Consider the following 22,643-nt stretch of genomic DNA (forward strand, 5'->3'; position numbering starts at 1 on the left):
AACTGAGCCATTTGTAACAGCTAGGGAAAAAAAAGAACAATTCATACTCTCTTTTAAAATTGATACTGCAGAACACAAAGTGAGATTTACTTTAGTCATGCTACAGCCTTATTACACTAATACAGACACATTTAGACACAACATTGTAGGCTGATCATTTTGATAAATTTATAAAGCGTTGCATTATCTCTAATAATGCAGTGAAGACTGAGCTACCAGTCAACATAAGAATGCAGTATCCTGCTACCGAGGTGGACGCTTTTATAAGACACATATATATTAAAGACACTAATTTGAACAGTTATGGAAACTAGATCCAGCTGTAAAGTAGGTGTGATGAACAAGGACCTGAATGTCCCTGAAACTCAGAGATGCTTTCATTCAGGATTGTGATCCAAGATGATAGTACTAACAAATGAAAAGAACTTGAATAATTTTGCTTAAGATGCACTGAGGAAACTCTGCAGGGATGTCTGTTGCAGAGCTACCCAGCTTCTGCAAAATAAAGCTTTTTGCCTCTCCAGCCTCAAAACAGAGGACTTGCTCTTCTCATTTGTGTCTTGCTGTTCACAGAGAGATCACCTGTAGTTTCTTCAGAACCACCAGGTACTCCTTCAGATGCTTCCTATTTCACAGTTGAGAAGATGTAGCTTCAAGGTCATAAAGCTTTGATGTCCTCATCAAAATCTACAGAGTACTGTAAGTGTATGCAAGGCCATTTATCAGAGTGTCTGACAACCATAGCTGAGCACTGAAAATATACAATGCTGTAATGGCATTTGCCATTGATAAAGAGACTTTAAGCAGAAATGTGCTAGCCTGTCAAAGCTCCCCAAGTTCAGATGTCTCCAGATTAGCCTAGAAATAACCAGCTACTGAGAAGCTTCAGGTAATTTTAGGCTAAATAGTAAGATATAATGGAAGATGCTAACCATATTTTATTAGGGAACACATTTGCTCCAGTATAAACTCACATAGCACGAGCAATGCTAGTAGAAACCAAGTGAACTATGCCAATCTATGGATCTAAAATGAATAGTTTATGTTAAAAACCAAAAAGAAAAAATATTCATGAGGTATGTAATGAACTTCAGGGTCTTACAATCTTTTCTACTTTCTGGATACTGACAGCAACTCATGGCACAAACAACTGAAGAGAAACTGAAAGGAAATACCAGTCGGAAATACTGAGACTTTTTTTGTGGTTTTCCCCCATTCTTCCTCAATTTAAAAATGTTTGTTAATTTCAGCACAGAATGTTTTTATTATTTCTATAGCCTTTTCAAAGTGCCTCAAGGAACTTTACTCCTTTCATCCTCTTACTCTTCCCTAAAGCAGGTATCTAATTTTATGTCTGTTCTGCAGATAGGGAAAACTGAGTCATAGTAACTTATTTGCTTGTTACAGCTCTTAAAAAAATGATGTTTAGGTCTGAGGGTACAGTCTATCCCATCTAAGTCCCCATTCTTTCTTCTGACTGCCAATAAAGCATTGCCTCACAAATTTGTCTCCATAATTGTAATCTAAAAGCACAGGCTTTAACTTTATCCCATAACTTCCATTTGTACCGGCTTTCACATCACAGTCTGTTTCAAGTGTGCAGACATGCCCTTGAACACTTTATAATTGAGACATTCACTTACAATTAGTATATGAAAATTACAGAGAGGGAAACAATGCTTTAAGTACAGTTTACTATATGATTGTCTTAAATACAACAGTGGAAATAACAAGTTGCCACACCTAATGAATTTTCTCTGTAAAGATCTCCTGCAAGCCCACATCCTGCTCCATCTCTCTGATGAAAGTTATGGGTGGAAATCGTCTCACATTTTCAGCTGAAATGCAAGCCCTCCTTCTCTGATTTGAACGCTGACATGAGCAGTTGTGCAGTTGTATCATATAATCATACTACGCTGAAACATCTTTGAGGGAACATACGCGCTTTAGTATACGTTCTCATTGTAACCACCTAGTCCTGAAAGCCACGTCTTGTCCAAGGGTCTAGCACAGCAGTGAAAGAAACCAACTGTGCTAACAGATTGCCACCAGGTTGAGAAACAGTGATGATTTCCCACCTTTCTACTAAGCAAGCATGCATGTAATGCAACTGGACTGTCTTTCCCAGTATTTCCACACCTCTCAAATTACAGATGACCTGGTTATGTTTCACACTAATAAACTGGTGTGAACAACTCCAAAGCCCTTAAAAACTCAGACTACACATGGAAAGGCCAAAATACCTCACGGTTAGCCCTGCTTTGAGCAGGAGGTTGGACTAGACAGCCTCCAGAGGTCCAGTCCTTCCCCACCTGAATTAATCTGATCTATGAAGTAGAGGTCAAAAGTAACATCCAGCATAGTTTCTGTTCAAGAAATTCAGTTCTACTGTAAGACTGCAGAAGCAAAAAAGTTACAACATTTAGAGCAATTAATTTATCTGTAGCTCATAAAATCTGTGGAGTCTATTAGTGCTGCTAAGGAGTCTCCTGTCATAAAAGCTAACCAACAGTAGACTTAGCTACACCTGTGACTACAGTTTGGCTCCAAATGTATTAAAAATACAAATAAAAACTCCCGGAGTCGGGGGGGCTGGGGGGAAGTAACTCTGGAGAATACATGAGCAACTAAAAATTTGGGTTTGTTGTATTTATTTTTGCAGGTTTGTGCCTCTGTACACCAGTAATGTTCACTCTTTCCTTACAATTCTCCTCTGATTTCTGCTTCTTTTAACAGGTGGTCAGTACTTGATGAAGTCACTTAAACTTCAACAGGACTCGGCAATCACTGATTCTCTTTAAAGAATCTTTCCAATTGCCTCTGCTTATTGAACCAAAGAAATAGATTTCCCTACTGGAGTTTATACTAGGATAATGAGCCAGAGCACTGATCAGTCAGATTACCTTAAGCAGCAGCAAATGCAGTATCATCATTTACAGTAGCTGTAGGATTCATTGTTCCAGCTCAATAGAATATCAAGAATTACTTTAGTTGTTTAATTGCCCCTTTGATCTTAAAGAATGAAAGTAAAAACTAAGTGAACTCCTTTTCAGTGAAAAATATAGGAAATATAGAAGATTTTCACTACTTCCATCTAAATATTTAATTAATTAAAAATCCACATAACTCCTGAACAAAGCAATCAAAAGAAAATTACAATTAAAAAGAGCAGCTATAGCATTATTATGGGTATTGTGACAGCACAGTGACGGACCCTTTACAAACATATAAAACATCTTTTCCATAGTTCTGCTTATGTTGACATTGATTTCCATGCTCTCTCTTCCATCCCCTCTACTTCTTAAAAAAAAAAAAATATTAAAAAAAACACAGCAAACCACTGTGTATATCTGAGTCTCCAGAAGCAATGGGGGAGGAACCTTAGAAATTCAGAGGGTTCACAGGCTTTCCACTGAGGAAGCAGGAGCAAGCTGGAGACAATAAAAATATTTAGAAATCTCAGGCTGCCCACCTACAGGGTAAAGTCCCCTAGCTACACATACTGGCATCTCGGTCAGGCTTTGGGTCTGCTGGGTGCGTGTTAACATGCATCTGAGGGCCATGGACACTCACTAGGCAGGACATCAGAAATCCAAGGGCCAGAAGCCCAATATTGCAAGCTTTGGGAAGTTCACCTTGTGTTTTTTTCCCCTCTAATATAGGTTTCAGTGAAGAGATTTTTCACCCTTCCAAGAGCAGTCTCCCTGGCAGGACTATTATGAATTCCATGAGCTTGGCCTAATGACAGATTTCAAAAGTAAATTAGGTGCTAAGCACTTCTGAAGGGTGTAGATTTCAGTCTATCTCTGCCCTTGTTCTTCCTCTGTAAAATGGAGATACCCATAATTCCTACTACATCACATAAATGAAATGGAAACCATTATACTAACAGACTCTAAATATGCTTTGGCACGCAAATAATGAGTGTAGCATAGAGATATCTTACCTAAAATGAAGTCACCCACTTTTAAGACATGGTGTAAATGAAACATTGCCAGCTTTTGTGTTCTTGACCTGCAGTTCTCAGTAAAACAAGAAAATGACTCATTTGAACATGACAGTCATTTAAAATCTTGGCAAATGTCAAAAAGAAGTAGCCAGGTTTTGGCTGAGGAAAAGTCACCTTCAATTCTGCGTTGCTCTTAGGTGCACATATTCACACAAGTATTATATTAACAAAGAATGATCACAAAGGATTGTACGATGCTTAATAGGCTACGGCGTCAATGAGGGGAGGTCTGCAGGTACCATCGGTTATAAATGGCGGTATTATCCAACAGGCTAGAACATGCAAGCAAATGTGCACTGGTGTTTTATATGACCTAGGCCTGATCCCACTAATTAAATTCCTGATCGGAGGGTAGATTTGTCATTGTCTTACATAGTACCAAGTTTTACCCACGTGTTATCCACCATTAACCAAAGGAAAACTGATCACTCCATCATCATATAAATTGATCTCGCTGTGACTTGGCAAGGAGTCAGAGCAGTGATGATATTGACCCTGTAAGAATATTAGGTCTAATGCCCAGAGGCATTAACCTTTGTTTAACCAAAAGGTAAATCTCTTGATGAAAGGCAACATTTTATTACTATCCACCTGCAACAAATAGCTCATTTCTTACTACTATAACTCAACTGCTGGTACTGAAAAGCAAAACTTGCACTTTACTTTCAGAGGCTCTGGAGTAATTCACATTGAGGTCATGGATCAAAACTGATTATATAGTTGTAATGATCAAGTTCTGCAAGTTGTTATGCCCAGTACAGGGGGCTAAATGTAGCAGCTGAGTCCTGTAGGGAGACATGGAGGTTGTGAACAAATTACCTTTAGTTGAGAACCAAGTTGCAGTAAGAGGATGGCCAAGCAGGACAGATGTTCTTGGCTTCTGGGGCAGTATTGATCCTTCCAATTACCCCATTATTATTTTTTTCTGAGAGAACCTACATAAAACTGAGTAGTCACTTTTATTGTCTCAGTTCAGAAACAGTTGAAAGTCCTTGAGCTGGTATTTTTCCACAGCATTGGAATTAATGATGGGCAAGATTATGTTGCCAAAGACCCATCAAGTGCAATCTCACCCCAATCGCCAGCGTTTGGCTTCATCCTCGGCAGTCTCTCATGTTCTGAGAGCATCTTGCCTTTAATCAAACACATTAAGCCAGCATTCTGTCAGGTCTTTCCTTGCATATTTCTCTGCTCTGTAAGATCAAGTTCTGCCCATAAGCATGTGTCCCTGTGTTGTCTCATGACAGATGGTTTTCTGTGGCATTCTGCATACCCAGCTTTGGTTACACCTGCTCGGCTTCTACCACAACACAGTCCCAAAGTTATAATTTTCTCTCAATAGAGTTTATTTTTCTTTACTAAAAGCAAATGTCATTGGGGGCTTTTGAAATCTGTAGGCCTACATGGTAGACCGCAGGAAACAGTACTGCTTTCCAAATTTAATATTCTTTAATGTGTTTGTTAACAGAACATTGACATCTGCTTAATGCTTTCTTTACAAGAATCTATCAGATCTCCCCTTATGTATTTCTTGCCAAACTCAACTATCAGCTTTTGCATTTACAAAACAGAACATGAAGTAACAATGCAGCTTAAAGTTCCAGAGCTAAATCTTGCATAAACCTTTTTTATTATTATTATTTTGGAAAGCGCATCTGCTCTTTCAAAAACTTTTAATCATGGTGATCTCATGCACTGAGCTGCTGTTTAAACAAAAGCCACCCATTTACAGTAAAGCTACAAAGCAGAGAAGAAAAGCAACGAACTAAGGCATAGATAGTTAATACATAGCTGTCCTGCTTGTGCCAATGCTGCCAGCAAAGCTCTAGTGCAAATCAGATGCCCCGGTGGAGAGAATTTTTGGCAGCCTAAAAAGAAACAGCAGCAACTCAAGTGTGTTTCTGAACCTCACTCATAAAATCAGTCTCATGTACTGTGAACTCTCACATGCTATTTTTAACCCTTGGGCTCCCGTGTTTTGTTTTCATTTTGTCAAAGCAAAGGAATGTGAGAGAGATGTCTATTAGACTCCTTCACTCAGCCCGAGGGTTAATTACTCAGTTTGGTAGACATTTGAAAATATTATGTTACTTCTAACGGCAAAATTGATAGAAGCTTGTTTCAGGCTCACTTTATGTCATTATGGCAGATTAAATTAACTAATCATAAATTACACTGGCTAAAGTACATCTGCTACTCACTAAACCTGTGGAAGGAAGGGACGGGGTTTTTTCCTGAATAAGAAGTAAATGCCACGTGGCAAATTAAAGACTTCTTCAACTAATAAACATACATTCAAGCAACAAAAGCTGGAAGCATCCGAACGATGTCAGCGATAGATACTGAAGACCATGTCAGCAGTCTAACACCGAACCTGTAGCTGCTGCAGAAAGGCATCAACACTGCAGTGCTGCAGGGCTATATCCACAGATCAAAGAATAAAGATGGTCCATTAAAAAATAAAGAAGGTCAATTAAAGAAGAATAAGCATGTTCACATTATTGTTAGATGTCTTTGAATACCGATATGATATGAGGTGCATGTTTGCAGCTTCTATTTCCAATGTCACCTTCCATTTTCTGTTCAAAGGGGCTGAATGCACCATTTCTATGTGCTTCCAAGGAAAGGATGGACATATACATCACTAATCTAGAAGACAACATAGATTTTGCAGTTGTTATCCTTTTGTTACCATCCCCAGTGCAGGATGCAGATGTGACAGCTGATCCCACATCAGTATGATTCAATTCCTAAACAGGGCATGGACAACTGAAGTTGGAGATGCGTGGGGGGAATGGACAGAAAATACAAGCATTCAAGACCTCTTCTGTGCAGTATAAAGTATTGAGTCCCTACCTGCAAGCTCATGGTAGACCAGCTCAATCAATCACATTAAATGAGGATTTTCTTTCTTTTAGAAGAATATAAAGAAGAAAAGCAATATTATATTGTATTACATGTGGATTCACATATGCAGTTGTCAGTAAAAAGCAGAACATTGTTTTGGGATGACCAGATAGCTTGCTCCTGTCCAGGAAATAAACCTTGCTGAACATGTCCCAAAAGAGTCCAAGACAGACTATCAGCCTCCCAGCGACCATGTTTAGAGGAAGGGTTAACAAAGGATTGACAAATCTATAGCATTCCTTCAGGTGTCACAGAGCCTCATGAAGCTTTGAGGGTGTCCGAATAGCCCAAACTTAGTTAAAGTGTGAACTCTCAACATATTATAAAGTCTTCTGGAAAGGTGCAGCACCCTCTGTTCACCTGTTCCCAGGTTCCTACTCCATCAGTCCCTTGCGGCAGGTGATACTCTTAGTACCATCTGAGTCATTTTCCCTCATGTTTCCCTCCCATTTCACATTCTCTGAACAATATTCCTCAAACCACCTTTTATGCATCATACATAACAGCTACAAAAAAGTCAGAAGGAACGAAACAGCTACACAAGGATTTAGAGGAAAGCAGCAAGAAAGGGAATTGTGTCCCTCACCGACATGCAGAAGGCAATGATGAGGTTTAGTCCTGCAGTGAAAAAATTCTAAAAACTTCCTCTGAAAAATAAAAGAAAGCTTAGATCACCATCAGTCACTGGATAACCTATTTTAAGCCCATCAGAGCCAGTGTGCTGTTCTCATGTTGCTAATTAAAAATGATAGATTCATCAATTAATCTCTTTTCTTGTCCCCTAGTCTTGATATGAGATTTTTCAAAGGGACAAATGGTAGTTAGGTGCCCACAAGTATCATTTCAGCCCTGAAAACTTGCGCCTTTGTCAACATGAACCCAATCTTTTCTCTTTACACTATGAAATAACAAAAAGAAAACCATAGGAAGCTTTGTCACCCTGAAAAACACAACAAATCTATAATTTGGTAATAATCTTATCCTCTGTACAATTAATATCACTACATAAATCCTTCCTGGGCTCCAATCCGAACCTGCTCATTGATAGATGAATAAGCCTCTGTTAAATTTGGCAGAGAGAGATGTCCTAAGCTTAGGCTCTTGATTGAAACTCAATTGCAATACTTACTGCAGAGCAGAGACACTCCACTATTTAGGAAAGAAGCAATGAAGGCAATCTATTTTTATTCACATTGAAACGGAGACAAAGATAAAGGTCCTGCTGTTAGCTTAGCAAAGTCCCAGTCACATAAAGCAACGAAATGGGTTATCTTTTCCCCTTTCAATATATGTATCGCCGGGCAGTGAAATAGAATTGGGGTGTACAAGGTTAACAAGCCAGCATCATGTTATGAAGCAAGCGATAAAATTGTCTTATAGTTCTTAACTCTGACCTGTTCCAGTGAAAAGCTGCCAAGCAGAATTATGTCATCCTGAACATCTCTTTCAAACTGTTCGATATATGAAGGAATCACTTCATCTTCAAGCTCCCTGTGAAGGTCACGTGCCTTACTGGAGCTGACAGGCATCACAGTGTCTGCAAAAACTTCACTGGCGACATGGGCTGCTTGAAACAAAAGTGGCAGATTATCTCTCAGCAAAGTGGAGTTCATTCACTGGTTAGTACCTTCTCAGTTAACATGTTTGGCCCACCAACATTTTAAGACAACAATTCATGCCATAAAATGAACAGTAATAAATAACAGCAGTAGAACAACCGTCCGGTTCCAAGTGCCATTACCAGGAAAACTCTCAAGAGCAACATCTGCATACGGGCACAAATTTAGCATGTGCGGCTTGTTCCTCAAATGATTTTTAAAAGGGGCGCTGTTCTGCATTTCCACAGTCACTTCTCTCCCCTGTAAATCTTATAGGAACTTGGATTTGGAACAACTTTGGCCTTCGCTCCTGAGGAAGAGGAGAAATAACTGCAATTGAAAAGGAGGTTTAGGTGGAGCCGCACTGAGCATGTCATCTTCCTCCCACTCACCCCAGAGGATCAGATTCCTCCCCAAGGTGTGTGCACGCAGCTCCTGCCTAATTAATTGGGTCCGGTTCTACTCTCACCCACGTCATATCCCAATTTCACTGCAGTGACATATGCAGAACCAAAGGGTACATGCTGCACATAAATAAAAATAAATCCCATTCATAAAGTCAATCTTAAAGAGATGCTATGTCCTTTTTTCAGTTTAATTCATCATGCTACATAAAAAATAGGTCTTCTTGATATCTGCTACAGTATTAATACTAGTTTGGGTCATAAATAATAAACAACAACTATTTTTGCTCATTTATCCACATTAGGATCACTAAGAAATGACAGATATCAGGTTGTCCACATCTGACTCTCTTTCTTGCCTCATATTTCCGTGCGTAAGTTTTTATAGTTCTCTGCAAGAAACTGCCATATCTAGTTATTTGCTTTTCTTTTTATCCATCCTAAGACATGAAAGCAGTTAAAAGATGGGTTTTTTCTCACTGCCCTTTGAAGTCTCTCATTCTCTAATGAAGACCAGAAAAGGAAAGATAAAACTAAGGCTATTAACATTTTCAGTTTTGCTCACTACTCATTGTTTAATGACTTTAATTGTTGAGCCTCCCAAGTACTTAAATCACCTCGTGCCACCAACACACAGGAAGTAGGGTGGTGTTTGGGGGTTTTTTTATTTAATTACAACAGGATACAATTCAATATCACGTTGGGGGAAGCGTACAGTAGACATAAACAACCCAAACCATTACCTTAGGGTACACAATCTCTTCACATAGCATCTTACAAGCCTAATGAAAAGTGATTTGACCTACAACTATTAACTGCAAAAACAAAACAATATTTACTTTTAAATTTACTGTAACATTAAGGGTTTGGCTGGGAGAGAGAAAACCCAGGAAGTGCTGGAAAAGGCAACATTGCCAACAGCAGAAGATGCAGCAACACTTGTTCCCCTCGATGCTGTGTTGTACACAACAGGCCATATGCTCAGCTGGTATAAATCAGCTACTTCCATGCTTTCACAGGAGCAGTGCAAGTTCACATCCTGGGAAGACTGTACATCCCTATCTCAGGATCCTCTGGGTGTAGAGAGGTAGTCCTTATACATCAAAAAAAGGAATAAAAACATTTGGTTCACAGACGACCATGCAGTGATTCATCAAAATATCTTTTTTTTTTTTTTTTGCCTCTGTGTTTATTATTTTCGTGAGGAATCATGTCAAGTGAACTCAGTTTTGGTGGAAGACACTGGGCTCATTAGCATGTTTTGTAGAAAAAGAGCAAAAGAAGAGGGAGAACATTTTCAAAAGCTGTTTCGTGGGAAGTAACTGCTAAAAGTACAGAGATAATTCAGATTTGGAAAATTTTTGATGAAGAGATACATATGCTCATTTAAGCACAGTTGGAAAAACTGCTCATTTCCCTGAGCTGGAGACAGGGAGAGAACAGAGTTGTTCAGCTGGTCTATTCTTTCCTCACTGGCTTTGCAAAGAAACCTCTGAAACTCGGTCACCATCAGAGGTTGCTCCTTCTCTGAACTGACCCACAGGCTACAGGCTTGAGCTGCCTCCCCGGAGCAGCGCTCGGCCAAAACAAAGCCTCCGCCTCCTTGCTGTACAGAAGCAGCCACGGTGTTAAAAATGTAACTGCTTCGTACACACGGGATAAACGGCTGAAAATTTACGAGGAAATTCATTGATAGATTGATAAACTAATTAAAAACTGGCTGCTTCAAGTTGTCAGCATCTGCATCAAACTTTTCATTGCCTTGGCTGTCCTTAACACTGCGGGTCAGACTTTCCACATAGTTTAAATCACTTCTCCTTAGCACAGGCTGTATTTGCAGATGCTGTGCTGTAATTAAAACAATCTCTCCAGTATTAGCTTGGCTGCTGGTAACTTCATTTACTCCTGCATTTGTCCATCAGAGAGCAGTGGTTTATATACAGAGATGAGAATTTAAAGGGTAGGTTCACCAGCAGACTATGCCTCAGCATGAGTTTGAATGTAGAAAGCAGCTATAAACTCCACATGGAAAATGTATTTTGGCTGCCTGGTTCTAGAAGAGTCTGTGTATAAATTGTAGCTAAGAAAGTACATCACCAAAGGCTCACGCATCAAACAACTAAAATGCTGCAAAACATTGCACTTCAATTTTTTCAGTTGTTACCAAAGAATAACATAATAGAAAATATTTCTTATGGTATCACCTAGCATCATTTTAGATGTGTGTGGATCACGATCTTACATTGTTGGAGAGCTTTTATCCATAGGTTAAAAAAAAATACAGCCTACATCTTTCTCTAAAAACCAAACAACCGATGTTGCCTTTTAAGTTGCCTTATAATACGAACTAACACGTACCACAAGAGTGACCAACAGGTTACTCAGCGACAAAATGCTTTAAATACACAATTATATAAATTCTGAGCCATGTTCTTTCCTTTCCTTTGGGGATCATCTATTAATTAGGGCTGTATGACTACGTGATTTTTCAGCTCAGTGGTCAAATGAAGAAAAGAATCAGTTCTGTAAGAGTGGAACCAAATGAATCCTAGTTTTCTATGGATTTCCTGATATCTAATAAGGGTCAAACTCCCATATTAGCTTTTCCCTCAGTGGAGACATTAATAATGCTTGTCTGCTCTGCTCAGCTGCCCACTTCCATAAAACTGGTAGGGAAGTCAGACCTGTGAGACTTGCTCTCTGTTAAAAAAAAGGGTTTGGAAGTAAACAACAGGTTTAAAAATCAGGAGAGAGAAACACAGGCAGGCAGAAATAAATATAGCCTGATACACGCACACAGAAGTGGTGCACAAGCTTCGCTTCCTCAGGAAAATCTTGCTCTTTTCTGGATTTTATTCACCCAAGCGAAGAAAAATTAAAAAAATCAGCTAGGGCAGGGCGCAACATTCAGCCACAGGACCAGCTCTGATACCCATTATGGCAGTTTTAAGAAATAAAAGCACCGAGGCACTGCTCAAGACACAGGACAGCAGCGGGCTGCGGTGTCTCCTCCACGCCTACACGGGGGGCACTGACGTGCACCTGGAAAGCGAGACGCGCACGTCAATGCATTTGCTTGCCCTTGAATTGAATCAGAGAGCTGGCAGCTCAGCAACCTTGGCAGCCTCAGCACGAGATCGTTGTCTGCAGAACACACCACATACGATAAAATGGCTTTGGATGGATGAGAGATTTGAACTTGTCTCACACCCCACGTAGCCAAATAGTAATAAGATCATTTTTCTCTCATAGTGGTTTGATAAAACTAGATGGAGAAAAAACTTTTTTAGTTCAAACATACCTGGTGAGAAAAAATTAGAAACATTTGAGGAGATCAGTGAAACCTTATTTCTCTCTAAATATATTATTTGCTATTATCCTCTGTAAAGTGTCTGTTCATCCTATCAATATTCATTAATGTTATTTGTAATACAATATAAAGTTTTAGGGCACCTAGCTGAAGATGAGAGTAACCACTGAGGGATGGGGAAGGCTTGCCCTTCACTCCCTGGTTCCCTTGCTTGAAAGTGGATAAATACAAACAGTGCAATTCAGCTCGCTCACCTTTAGCCATGCAAAAATCAATGGTCAAGTCTAAGTCACTTGTCCAAGACCCTTCTAGAGCCAAAGGAAAGAGAAGAACTGTTTCCAGAGCACAATTTGTCTAATCAGCTAAGAGGTGTCTGCCAGAGCTGGGCTGAACCACTGCCCAGAGGTGCTTCTCTCTCCCTCTCCCACCACTTTGGGAGAGCCCCAGAAGCTAACTTTCAGAAAGCTGCTAGACCCCACCCTAGGGCAGCCTGTACAATGACATTGGGGTTATTTTGACAATAAAGCTATTGAAGAATATGAAATGCTATAAATATCGGTAGACAGGGACTACACAAGTATCACAGATAGACACCCCATGTCAATTTTTCCTATAGAAATAATGTTGACTTCACAGCCAAACATGTTTTTATTTTCATCTATGTTGTTGCATCAATCAAGCCACAATCAACCTGCAGCACTGCTATGGTCTCTCTCAGCAATGTGGAGCTCTACATTAACATGCAACAATAAAAAGCTTACTAATAATTTGTTAAAGGTTTTTGCTTAAACTATCTACATGAATTCAGCTGTGATGGTTGTACTTTCCATTCCTTGCATTTTAAATGAGACAAAATGGGTTTTAAAGATGATCCTGATATGACCAGTGCAAGTTCAAGGGATTTTGCAACCCTAGGCAAATGAAAACATTTCCCTTTTCTAGAGCAAAGTTACTCACAAATTAAAACACATCATAAACCACGTTGCAGCTCCTGGAGCTCCAGTGCCGTAGGCAACCGCCTGCTTTCTCTGACAGAGTAGGTCCTGTGCATAACTGAAATATAACAGGAAACCTCAAACAGATACAAAGAACATAAAATACTTTTGCACAAAAGATGTGTGCTGAAAAAGGACAGGGAGATACCCAAAAATATGAGGGCGGCCCTGAGCCAGGGCTTGTTCTTATGTCACTTCTCCTAGGATGAACCAGAGGAGAGCAGCAGACACGCACCTTGTGCAAAGGCTGTGGTGGTAATGGTATCGTGAATCAACTGGGTGTTAAAGAATGACTGTAAATAAGTGAAGCCAAAGTAAGGCTGTTGCTTTTAGGTGGAGAAATCTCTTCTCCTACACTTCATTGTTTCTACAGTAGATGCAACATCAATTTGTATTTTCTAACAAAGCCACAGAAAACATTTTCTTACTCACCTGTTAGTGTAAACCCTTACATAGGTAACCTCAGACACTGTGACATAACCTGTGCATCTGAGAAACAGCCCACCCATTTATGAGCTTAAATAAGGATTTAGATTTCTAGCTTTGAGCACGTAAGCAATGCTTCTTTCATAAGAGTCGAATTCAACATGCAATGAAGCAGCCTAAAGAAAGCATGCCACTTAAGTTACACTTAAAACCACATAAACACAACTCAAAACAAAAACATTTGTCAAAAAAGATCTTACAGGCTCACATTAAAATCCATGTCCCTTTTGCTTCTGAGTTCAAGGGGATAGATTACCCACTCCCCTCCCCGCATCCAGACTCAAAAGAGGTTTATTTTTCTTTATGCAAATGATTTTTTTATTTACCTTGGAAGTCCAGCATCTTGTTCTCTTCATCTAGAAGCCTCATCAGCTTACCATACAGGATTTGCTCATCAAATTTGACAGGATCTTAAAAAAACAACAGTGAAACATCATTGTTTCTTCCAGCAGTATTTCAGGAAACACTATTTTAAACTATAAAGAAAGATATAAAAATACAAGAGTTAAGAAACCGCTTGACACTTAAAAATACTTTTCACAGTGCTAGTTTCATAGCAGAGGTGAATGTCACTTTCTTCTGAGTTATGAAAGACAGTTTAAAATAAAAAATATATAATCGTATATTTTTAAATGGTGAGAAATATTATATCTTGATCTGGACTGAAACTTGTTTACTAAGTCTGCTAATAGACTAGTTGAAATGATTATTTATATTCAAATTGCCAGATAATTCTATTTGACTCTTTTCTTTATTATAAATTATACCTTGCTGTCCATAATACTAACAGGTTATCTAGTATGATTAGTCATTACTGCACACTGTGAATTTTGATTTTGTGCCTGGTCAGTCATTCAAATTCCCAGTAACATCTGCAGATTTTAAAAAGGAGCAAGACACACACACATATGTACCTTTTCCCATGAGACCTAAAAAAAATCACTTCAAGTTCCTATAGTAAAGGGAGAAATGACTAGTTGAGACTCTCCCAGACCCTGGCTTCTCTAAGTTGTCTGTGAAGACAGGCAGGTAGAAGGCCAAAGAAATACACAGAAGATAAGCGAACATAAGTACAGCTACAACCGACCTTGGGTGGCTCTTTTTAAGGGCACAATAGAATCTCAAAGAATAAATTTTCTTTACTGTAACTTTACCATGAAATTTCAGAGCGAAGTTTTCAGTTACACTGAGCAGTCAAAGACGGAGGCTTCTGCAAACCTCTTCTGCAAGTACAGAACCTTTTACATTTCTTTTAGCATGTAACATTGAAATGTTCCCTTGACAAGAGAGGGGAAGCAAATCCATAGTGGGGTGTTGTTTGTTCTCAGGGCATTATCAACTCAGACAAATTTCCAGAACAAATTTAATTTATCAAATATAGAAAAGATAATTGCTAATATCTTCATTTTCACAGAATAACCCATTAAAGAATCCCATATGATGAACACATTAAAATGATATTTAACTTTGTATAATAGAGTTAGCGGCTGAAGATTTGCTTTTCACCAGCTATTCTCTTTGGGCATTGGGCCTGACTTGCTTAAGTCGTAAGAAGAGTATAACTTTAAAGTGTGCCCTGATTTCTTCATCTCGTTCCGCTTTTGTCTCTTTTTAGTGACAAGCTGCTAGCTGGAAGGAGGAGGTAAATGAATATGGTTTCCAATCAGGGGATAACTATGCAGGACCAGATTTCAGTTCTAATTGTCCTTTTAACTCCATTCACTACATATAAATGTAATTCCACTTATTTAACACTTCTGCAAGGAAAATGAAAACAGAGAGTGAGCCTTGTTTGTGAGTATCACAGAGTCAAACCAGTTGAGGCGGGAAGGGACCTCTGGAGGTCATCTGGCCCTGCCCCCCTGCTCAAACAGGGCCACCTAGAGCCAAGTTGCCAGGACCATGTCCAGATGGCTTTTGAATATCTCCAAGGTGGAAGAATTGCTCTCTTGGCAGATGTGTTGGTAAATACAGCGTTATAACTGCTCTGCAGATGTCAACACAACCAACCTGAGGCCAGTAACATTGCTAACAGACCTTTAATGAACAAGTGTTACCCCAACCTTTGAGTGACATTTTTGCTGGGGAGAAAAAGGAGGAATGCCAAAGGACAACTGTTCAAACATGGATCTCAGGTCTAGCCTGATATTCAAGCGCCTAAAACCACCTCTCCACTCCTACCCCAGGAACTGGATGGCGTTTCTCAGAGCTTTAATCTGTTCCAATTTTTTTTTTTTTTAAAAAAGGAAATAAAAAAGCATACACACAAAAACCCACAACCCACCACACATTTCAGGTTAAGTGTGTATCTCAGCCTCCTCAACACAGGCAAGAGAACATTTTCTCCTGATGAAAATTGTACTTCCACATATCCCTTATGTCACCACTCCATCCGTACATGTTTTTAGGCACACACGTACAGTTACAAAAATCTAATCTGCTTTTCAGTCTCTGGTTATGAAGCAGATCATGACTCATGAAGCCTATTCATAAGATGAACCAAGGCAGTAACAACAGAAACAAAATCTTTCCTTTCCAAGGTATTACGTTGCTGTCCTATACAATGAAAGGGGAAATTATAGGGGTTAGATGTAATCCACTCTTGATAAACCTTGATTTTTTTTTCACAAGTACACAGAAATTCAAGATGCTGATGTGCGTTAGAGCCTGCTTTCCTCAGTCACACAAGTTTTTGTGTCAAAAGTTTAAACCTCCGTGTCTACTTGAAGTAGAAGTTTCTCATGAATTTCGGAAGTTACTTACTTTGAGACCCTTTACAGTAGACAAAGTTTTTTAGATTTGACTGCAGCTGCCTGTCTAGAGAGTTTCTACAGTATACAAATAAGCACGAGGTTTATAAAAGCAAAGGGCTAGGAAGGTAAGCACAGGAGAACTGGGTTTTGCGTGCTATCGGGTTGTTAGCGCTTAACAACAGGAGCTGGGCCAAAGCACTCAATGCGTAGCTAAGCACTTCATTACCATGATGATGATCTTTCTTAAGTCCATGCAAATTCAGGCAGGCCCGTTCCCACCCTTTTTTATCTAAAAGCCGTGACAGCGAAGGAGAATTTCCTCCGCTAGACAATACCTCCTGGTTAATCTCTCTCATACCTATGCATAACTTCTGTTCTCTCAGCGCTGCAGCGTCACGCCCTCCCACTCCTTGCTATCACCCACAGACAGCAAAGCTGAACATCTTGGCTACACTAGCAAAAAGAAAACCCAAAAAGCCTCCTCGTGTGCTGGGAACTTTTATGGACTCTGAAGTTTCCTTCTGTTAGGCAAACAGGCATTCAGCTCAGTAATAAAATTGCTCTTCAAGAAGGACTTTGGGAGCAGAGTTGCAAAAAGGAAAAAAAACCTACAGCTCAGTACTCAGTTCTGGACTAACGTCATTAATTAAAGAACATGGTGTAGACGATGTTCTTGGAGCATGCTTCATTTTGCTACGGTAGCAGAGTGAATACAGCACAGCCTCACTTTTACCCACCCATTAACTCACTGTCCTTGATCAAAGACTATGTGTACTGTCTATCGTGTTCAGAGCAGGTAAGGCTTATAATTTAAATTGTAAACCTCAATATTTAAATAGAACTGCATATGTGATCTTTGTCACCTCATTTTCATGAATGGAAAAGAATATTCTGACACCAAAATTACATACTTAATTCTGCCTCACCTTCTTCACTGACCTCCATCCCACACTGCCTTGGGTTTATTTCCTCATCCATCAACGGGTCAAAGTAATTTCTGCTGTATTCATTTCCTGTGGAAAGCACATGAAGTAAGGGTCAGCGATTATTAGAAGCACATGAACCAAAATGTTAATTTTGAAATCGACACCAGCAAGCAAAGGGGCATTTTCTGCTACTTTATAAGCTTAATTTTTTTTAACAAGTCCTCTAAGCCTACTAGTACTGCAATTATCATCTCGTGAAAGGTCAGGAAAGGTAATTCTGGAAACAAGTGCACTTTATGTTACTTTTGCTCAGGAACTAATGAGAAAAATTCTCAAATTTAGATGATGGAAAGATCAGAAAAATTTTAAAAAAATCTAGCATCCCTAACACAAGCCAAATTATTCTTGAAACACATTTTACAAGTGAATTACCCACGCAGCAGATGAATTTGTGTTTCACAGCTGACCCCTCCAATTTCAGCAGTTTTAAATTTCACCACTGAGGTTTCAACGTCTGGTGCATCTTTAATACTGTATTCAACCAGAGAAGTGTTTAATTACAGAGGAGATACTAGAATACTGCCTCATTAATCTGAACAGCAATTATATTCAGTTGGGCTAGGTAACTAATCCAAGATTTTGATGGGATAAAACCTCTCATTTTAGCACTTTTCCATTTCAACAGCTAGTTTTATCTGCTCTTTAGAAACTAATCAAGTTTACAAAAAAAAGTAATTTGTTAGACGTATCAAGGAATAATGCAGCATCTAGCTGCCTCCCGGTAAAAGTCAGAAGAATTTTCTTCTGGTGGAGGGAGGACTTTTTGCTCAAAATATGTCCGTCCTTCCTTCAGCAAAAGTGCTACACTCTATTAAAACCATTCTTATGTTCATTGGGTTTGCAAATACAGTAAATTATTACTAAACAGAGAAAAAGTAAAATAATTAAGTCCACAGAAAATTTAAAATTGCTTGAACAGACACAGGTTTATATCCTATATATAGGAAATACATAAGAGCTAAATGTACGAGAGGGTTAATTCATCCAAGATACATTATAGTAGTCTACAGTGTATTTGTTTTAGGATCAAAAATAATCCAAGCAGCAGCTCCTTTACAGAGAGTAAATGAAACTTTGATATGAAACTAGGTTTAATTTATATTTCTGGACTGGCACATTTTGACTGTCAGTCTCTGTTCCTTCAATGTAGTAAGTACAAGAACTGAAAATTTGCTTTACCTTGAGGTCTCAATAAAGAAAAAATAAATGAGTTTCATTTTTGTTACTTTATCTGTCAACAACTACTAGGCTGGTATGAATCTTGGCAGTATGTAATCAAAGTCTTATGTACTGCAATAACAGAGCCATTCTACCTTATTCACTGTAATTGTTTTTCTCTAGCACAAAGCACCGTGATGTGATACGAACACCCCTTCACATGTTGGTAAAATAATTCACCCATGTGCTAAAAAAGAAAATGATGATGCATCTCTGTATTCAATTACTTCATAGCTGCAAATGCAAATTGCTGGAAAGGATGTTGCAACCATACAAGCAATACTCAAGCTAGTGCATAGGCTTTTTGCAGAGCCTTAATATCACAAACAAGAGCTTTTATTGAATTTTAATACCTCATGTTCTTTATCCTATGGGTCTGGTGTGAAACTCTGAGTAGATTTTTGGGCAACTCTTCTGGACAGAATAATTGGCATTTGGGAAGAAATATATTATATTTGAGTCTGTGAGGCATGGAAACCATTATTTATAAAAAGAGATACGTTGACAAATATCATTAAACAGCTTGCTCTTTGGTCCTCTTTAAAAAAAGAGCAACCCTAACCCTTTTTTGAGAAGTATGAGATATTTCATCCAGGGCTTTGGCTCTGTCAGAACCACACACAGCTGGAGACAGAGTTATGCAGAAGTAAAGAGAGCCACCAAGGTCTGATTTCTCCAGAGCAACGTATGTGGGTAGAACGAGCACTAAATGCCTGAATCACCTCCTCCTGATGATTTTGTAGACAAGTCACTTTTAACTGCAGGACTCCACAGAAAACTTGCAGTGAAGCTTTCCAAAAAGTCAAAATCACTGCAAACCTTAGATTGCTGCTTTTGGGGCTTTTTTTGTGGGGGTTTTGTCTCCCCCCCACGCCTCCCTCCCCCACCTCAGCTCAACATACATTGAGAGCTGGTGTGACCAGGAGGTCTGGGCTCTGAGTAGGTCCTAAGATTTCCTGGGGGCTGGGGGAGGTTGCTTTAGTTTTAAAACACAAAATTATCAATTTTAGTCAACATAACATACTGCCCAAGGCAATTTGCTAATAACATTTTGTGAGCATGTGAATGGATTACTAATCATTTCACATTTGCTTTTGGAAATATTTGAAAGTGTATAACATGTAAATTAACAGTCCACTAAGGAATTCACATCGCTCTGCTCTGTGGTATAAACACAGTAAAGTAAATGTTAATACAGAGCTTGCTTGCAGGTATTTTGAACAGCAGTGTATAGCTTGGTGCTTTCAGACAACAAGCTACTTTAAATATCTGCTCCCACGAAGAGCTGGCCAACTTTGGAAACTTAGGTCTTTGCTTTGATCCAGAGGTTCACTCAAACCGATTAACTCAATTTGAAACTCTATTCACCCCTCAAAATTGTGTTATTTCATGTAGAAAACAAACTGATAATTCAGGAAATCAGAATTGAAGTGCAAATCCCCAAATTATCTATAAATTCAAACAAAAATTAAAAGAAGGGTGTTGGCACAACAGTGACCAGGTGGGAATTTATACAGTTTAATTAAAGCAAGAGGAGTTGCTAATAAAATTAGCATAATTCTTGGATGCAGCCCATGGGACTGCACACGTATTACTAGGACTGGATGAAACTCTTAAGATGGCTTTTAAGCTAAGATGTCTGTAGTCAATTATACAGTCTATGTCCTGAGAATACCACAGAAATGGCATGAGTAAGCTGCATTTCTACAAGGTCTTCTACTCCACAAAGAAATCACATAGTCCATATCCATATCACATCAAGGATGCATCAAGGAATTTAGATAAGCAATTATTCCATTGTCCTTCATATTCTACTATTGATCTAGGGTTTTAGTTTAATGAAAGAATAGACAAAACTGTTGGATTTGTCATCTCCTGACCAATGTAAAAATGAAAGAATTATTAAAAGCCAGATGACTGATTATTAAAAGCTTGAATAAGCATTAACTGGTACTTGTTTTCAGAGTGATGCTGGATCTTAGAGATAAAAGCAAAAAATTTTGTCATGAGCCAGCTTTCATTATAAGACAGGATGCAGAGCATGGTCTGAGCAAACTTGCCTTATTAAGTAACAGCTCTCCCTTTTCAAGCAACAGAGTAGTCAATACACATCTCTACCAATGACTTGGTAGAACATTGCTGGGCATTACTAAGACCACTCATAAATGCCTTTTGCATAAGACAGAATAAGACAGGCATCCTGGCATGATGAAATTCCAGTCTAAGACAGCATTTTGACCCAAAGTGCTTTTGAAACAGCCAGCAATGGAAAAGAGTAGTCTTCCTTTCCACACAGCTGTCTTAAAGCATTGATTTCAGCAACAACTCTTGTTAGTGAACATCACCTTAGTTCTGAAGAACACAGTGAACTGATATGTAACCCACAAAACAATGTTAACTCTCAGTTCTTATTTCAGCAAGAAAAAAAAGTAAAGGATTATTATGAGTTAACCAGAAGCTATAATTTTAGTTTGGATTTTTAATTGTCATTACTGAACCATGATATCTGTTACATTTACCTCAGCTTATGGCCATTACAAATGTCTTTAAATTTATATAGGCTGATCTAGGTTACATATAGAATCTGAATACCTTAAGACATATTATTACTATTTCAGATTTACATTTAACATCATTGTCTATAAGTATAGATGAATGTTATTTATATTATTTTAGACATAGATCTAAAATAAGATTCCTGGGAAGCATGAAGTTATTCCAGATTATCACCAAGTACGTGGGGGGGGAGGGGGTAGAATGTTTTACACAGAGCTTCAGATTTTCACGAGCACCAGGCAGAATTCAATACAAAATTAGTCATTAATGGCATCCTCAAACTGAAAAGCATTAAGCAAGTGACTGGACATCAGATTGTATCTTGAAAACACAGCTTGTTAAATGCTACCATCACAGTTTAAAGGTATCGTATGTCATCTTCCTTATTCTCGGTGGAGACCGTAGGTAATGAGTAAACCGCATAACTGTGTGTTATGTTTATATTGCAGGCCTTGAATAAACTCACTTGTCAGCTTTGACAGGACACTGGCACAGGGGCCGTTCGTGAGCCTGAGCAGCGCAGACCATCCTGCACCGTCACCGACACTTGAAAAACGCCGCATCGCACCCACGGCACCCACTTTTTTTTTTTTTTTTTTACCTGCCACTCCACTACTGGAAGACTTACCATATTTGCTGCTGTTTAAGTAAAGGTACAGCATGGGAATAATTTATTTTTTTTATTTTTTTTCTTTTCCTGCAGGCAACAGAGGGCACTGTGCCAAGGGACGCCAGTGCAAGACCTGCTGCTTTTCCTGGGGAAATGCTGTTGGTTGAAGGCATGAGAAAAAGATTTACTGATGATGATGGAGTTCATTTAGGAGTACTATTAGATAATGTGACACATGTCAATGAGGAAAATGGATACTGAGTTCCCAGGCTGGCAGGCTTGGCTGGTCCCACACTATTTCAGTGAAGGAACTTGCTGAATTTCGAGGGTCCAACAGCACTATTACGAAGAAAACAATTCCCAAGTGTAATAAATTAGCCTTAAAAATACATATTCAGTCACCTTCTGAAAGAGTATTTCCCAATTATAAAATGCATCCATTCCTCACAATTCTTCTCCCCCTACCTTTCAACAAATTCAATTTTAGCACATTACTTAGATGAGTGGTACAGTATCCCTGTTGTTGAAATTGCATGCAATGGATCACGTTTTGCACACTACATTACACCTTGTGCCGTTCTGCTGATTTCAATTGGATTACACATTGTGTAATTCAACGCAAAATTACTTCCAATGACAACCCTTTTATTCCTATGCATACACGGTGATCCATCATGCCCTGCATACTGGGTTTGGCATTTCCATTTCAAGTCCCTGTTGGAATCAGAAAGCATGGAACCACATAGACAGAACTTGAATTATTAGATATAAACTTTGCCATTGTTTAAGAAAAAAAGGGTACAGTTTTGAT

General features: G+C 38.9%; 1 protein-coding gene across 1 annotated transcript in view; it reads right to left on the reverse strand.

Annotated features, from left to right (window-relative positions):
- The window catches only part of LOC129202383 (uncharacterized), a 140,310-nt gene that overhangs the window by 87,392 nt on the left and 30,275 nt on the right, over nucleotides 1–22,643 (reverse strand). The window contains exons 5-7 of the mRNA XM_054815042.1: nucleotides 17,389–17,475; nucleotides 14,036–14,119; nucleotides 8,311–8,480 (exon numbers count right to left, since the gene is read on the reverse strand). Of these exons, the coding sequence (XP_054671017.1) occupies nucleotides 8,311–8,480; nucleotides 14,036–14,119; nucleotides 17,389–17,475 (341 nt within the window). The remainder of the gene's footprint in view (nucleotides 1–8,310; nucleotides 8,481–14,035; nucleotides 14,120–17,388; nucleotides 17,476–22,643) is intronic.

This window comes from Grus americana, chromosome 2 (genome assembly GCF_028858705.1).
Source record: "Grus americana isolate bGruAme1 chromosome 2, bGruAme1.mat, whole genome shotgun sequence".
Classification (NCBI taxonomy): Eukaryota; Metazoa; Chordata; class Aves; order Gruiformes; family Gruidae; genus Grus; species Grus americana.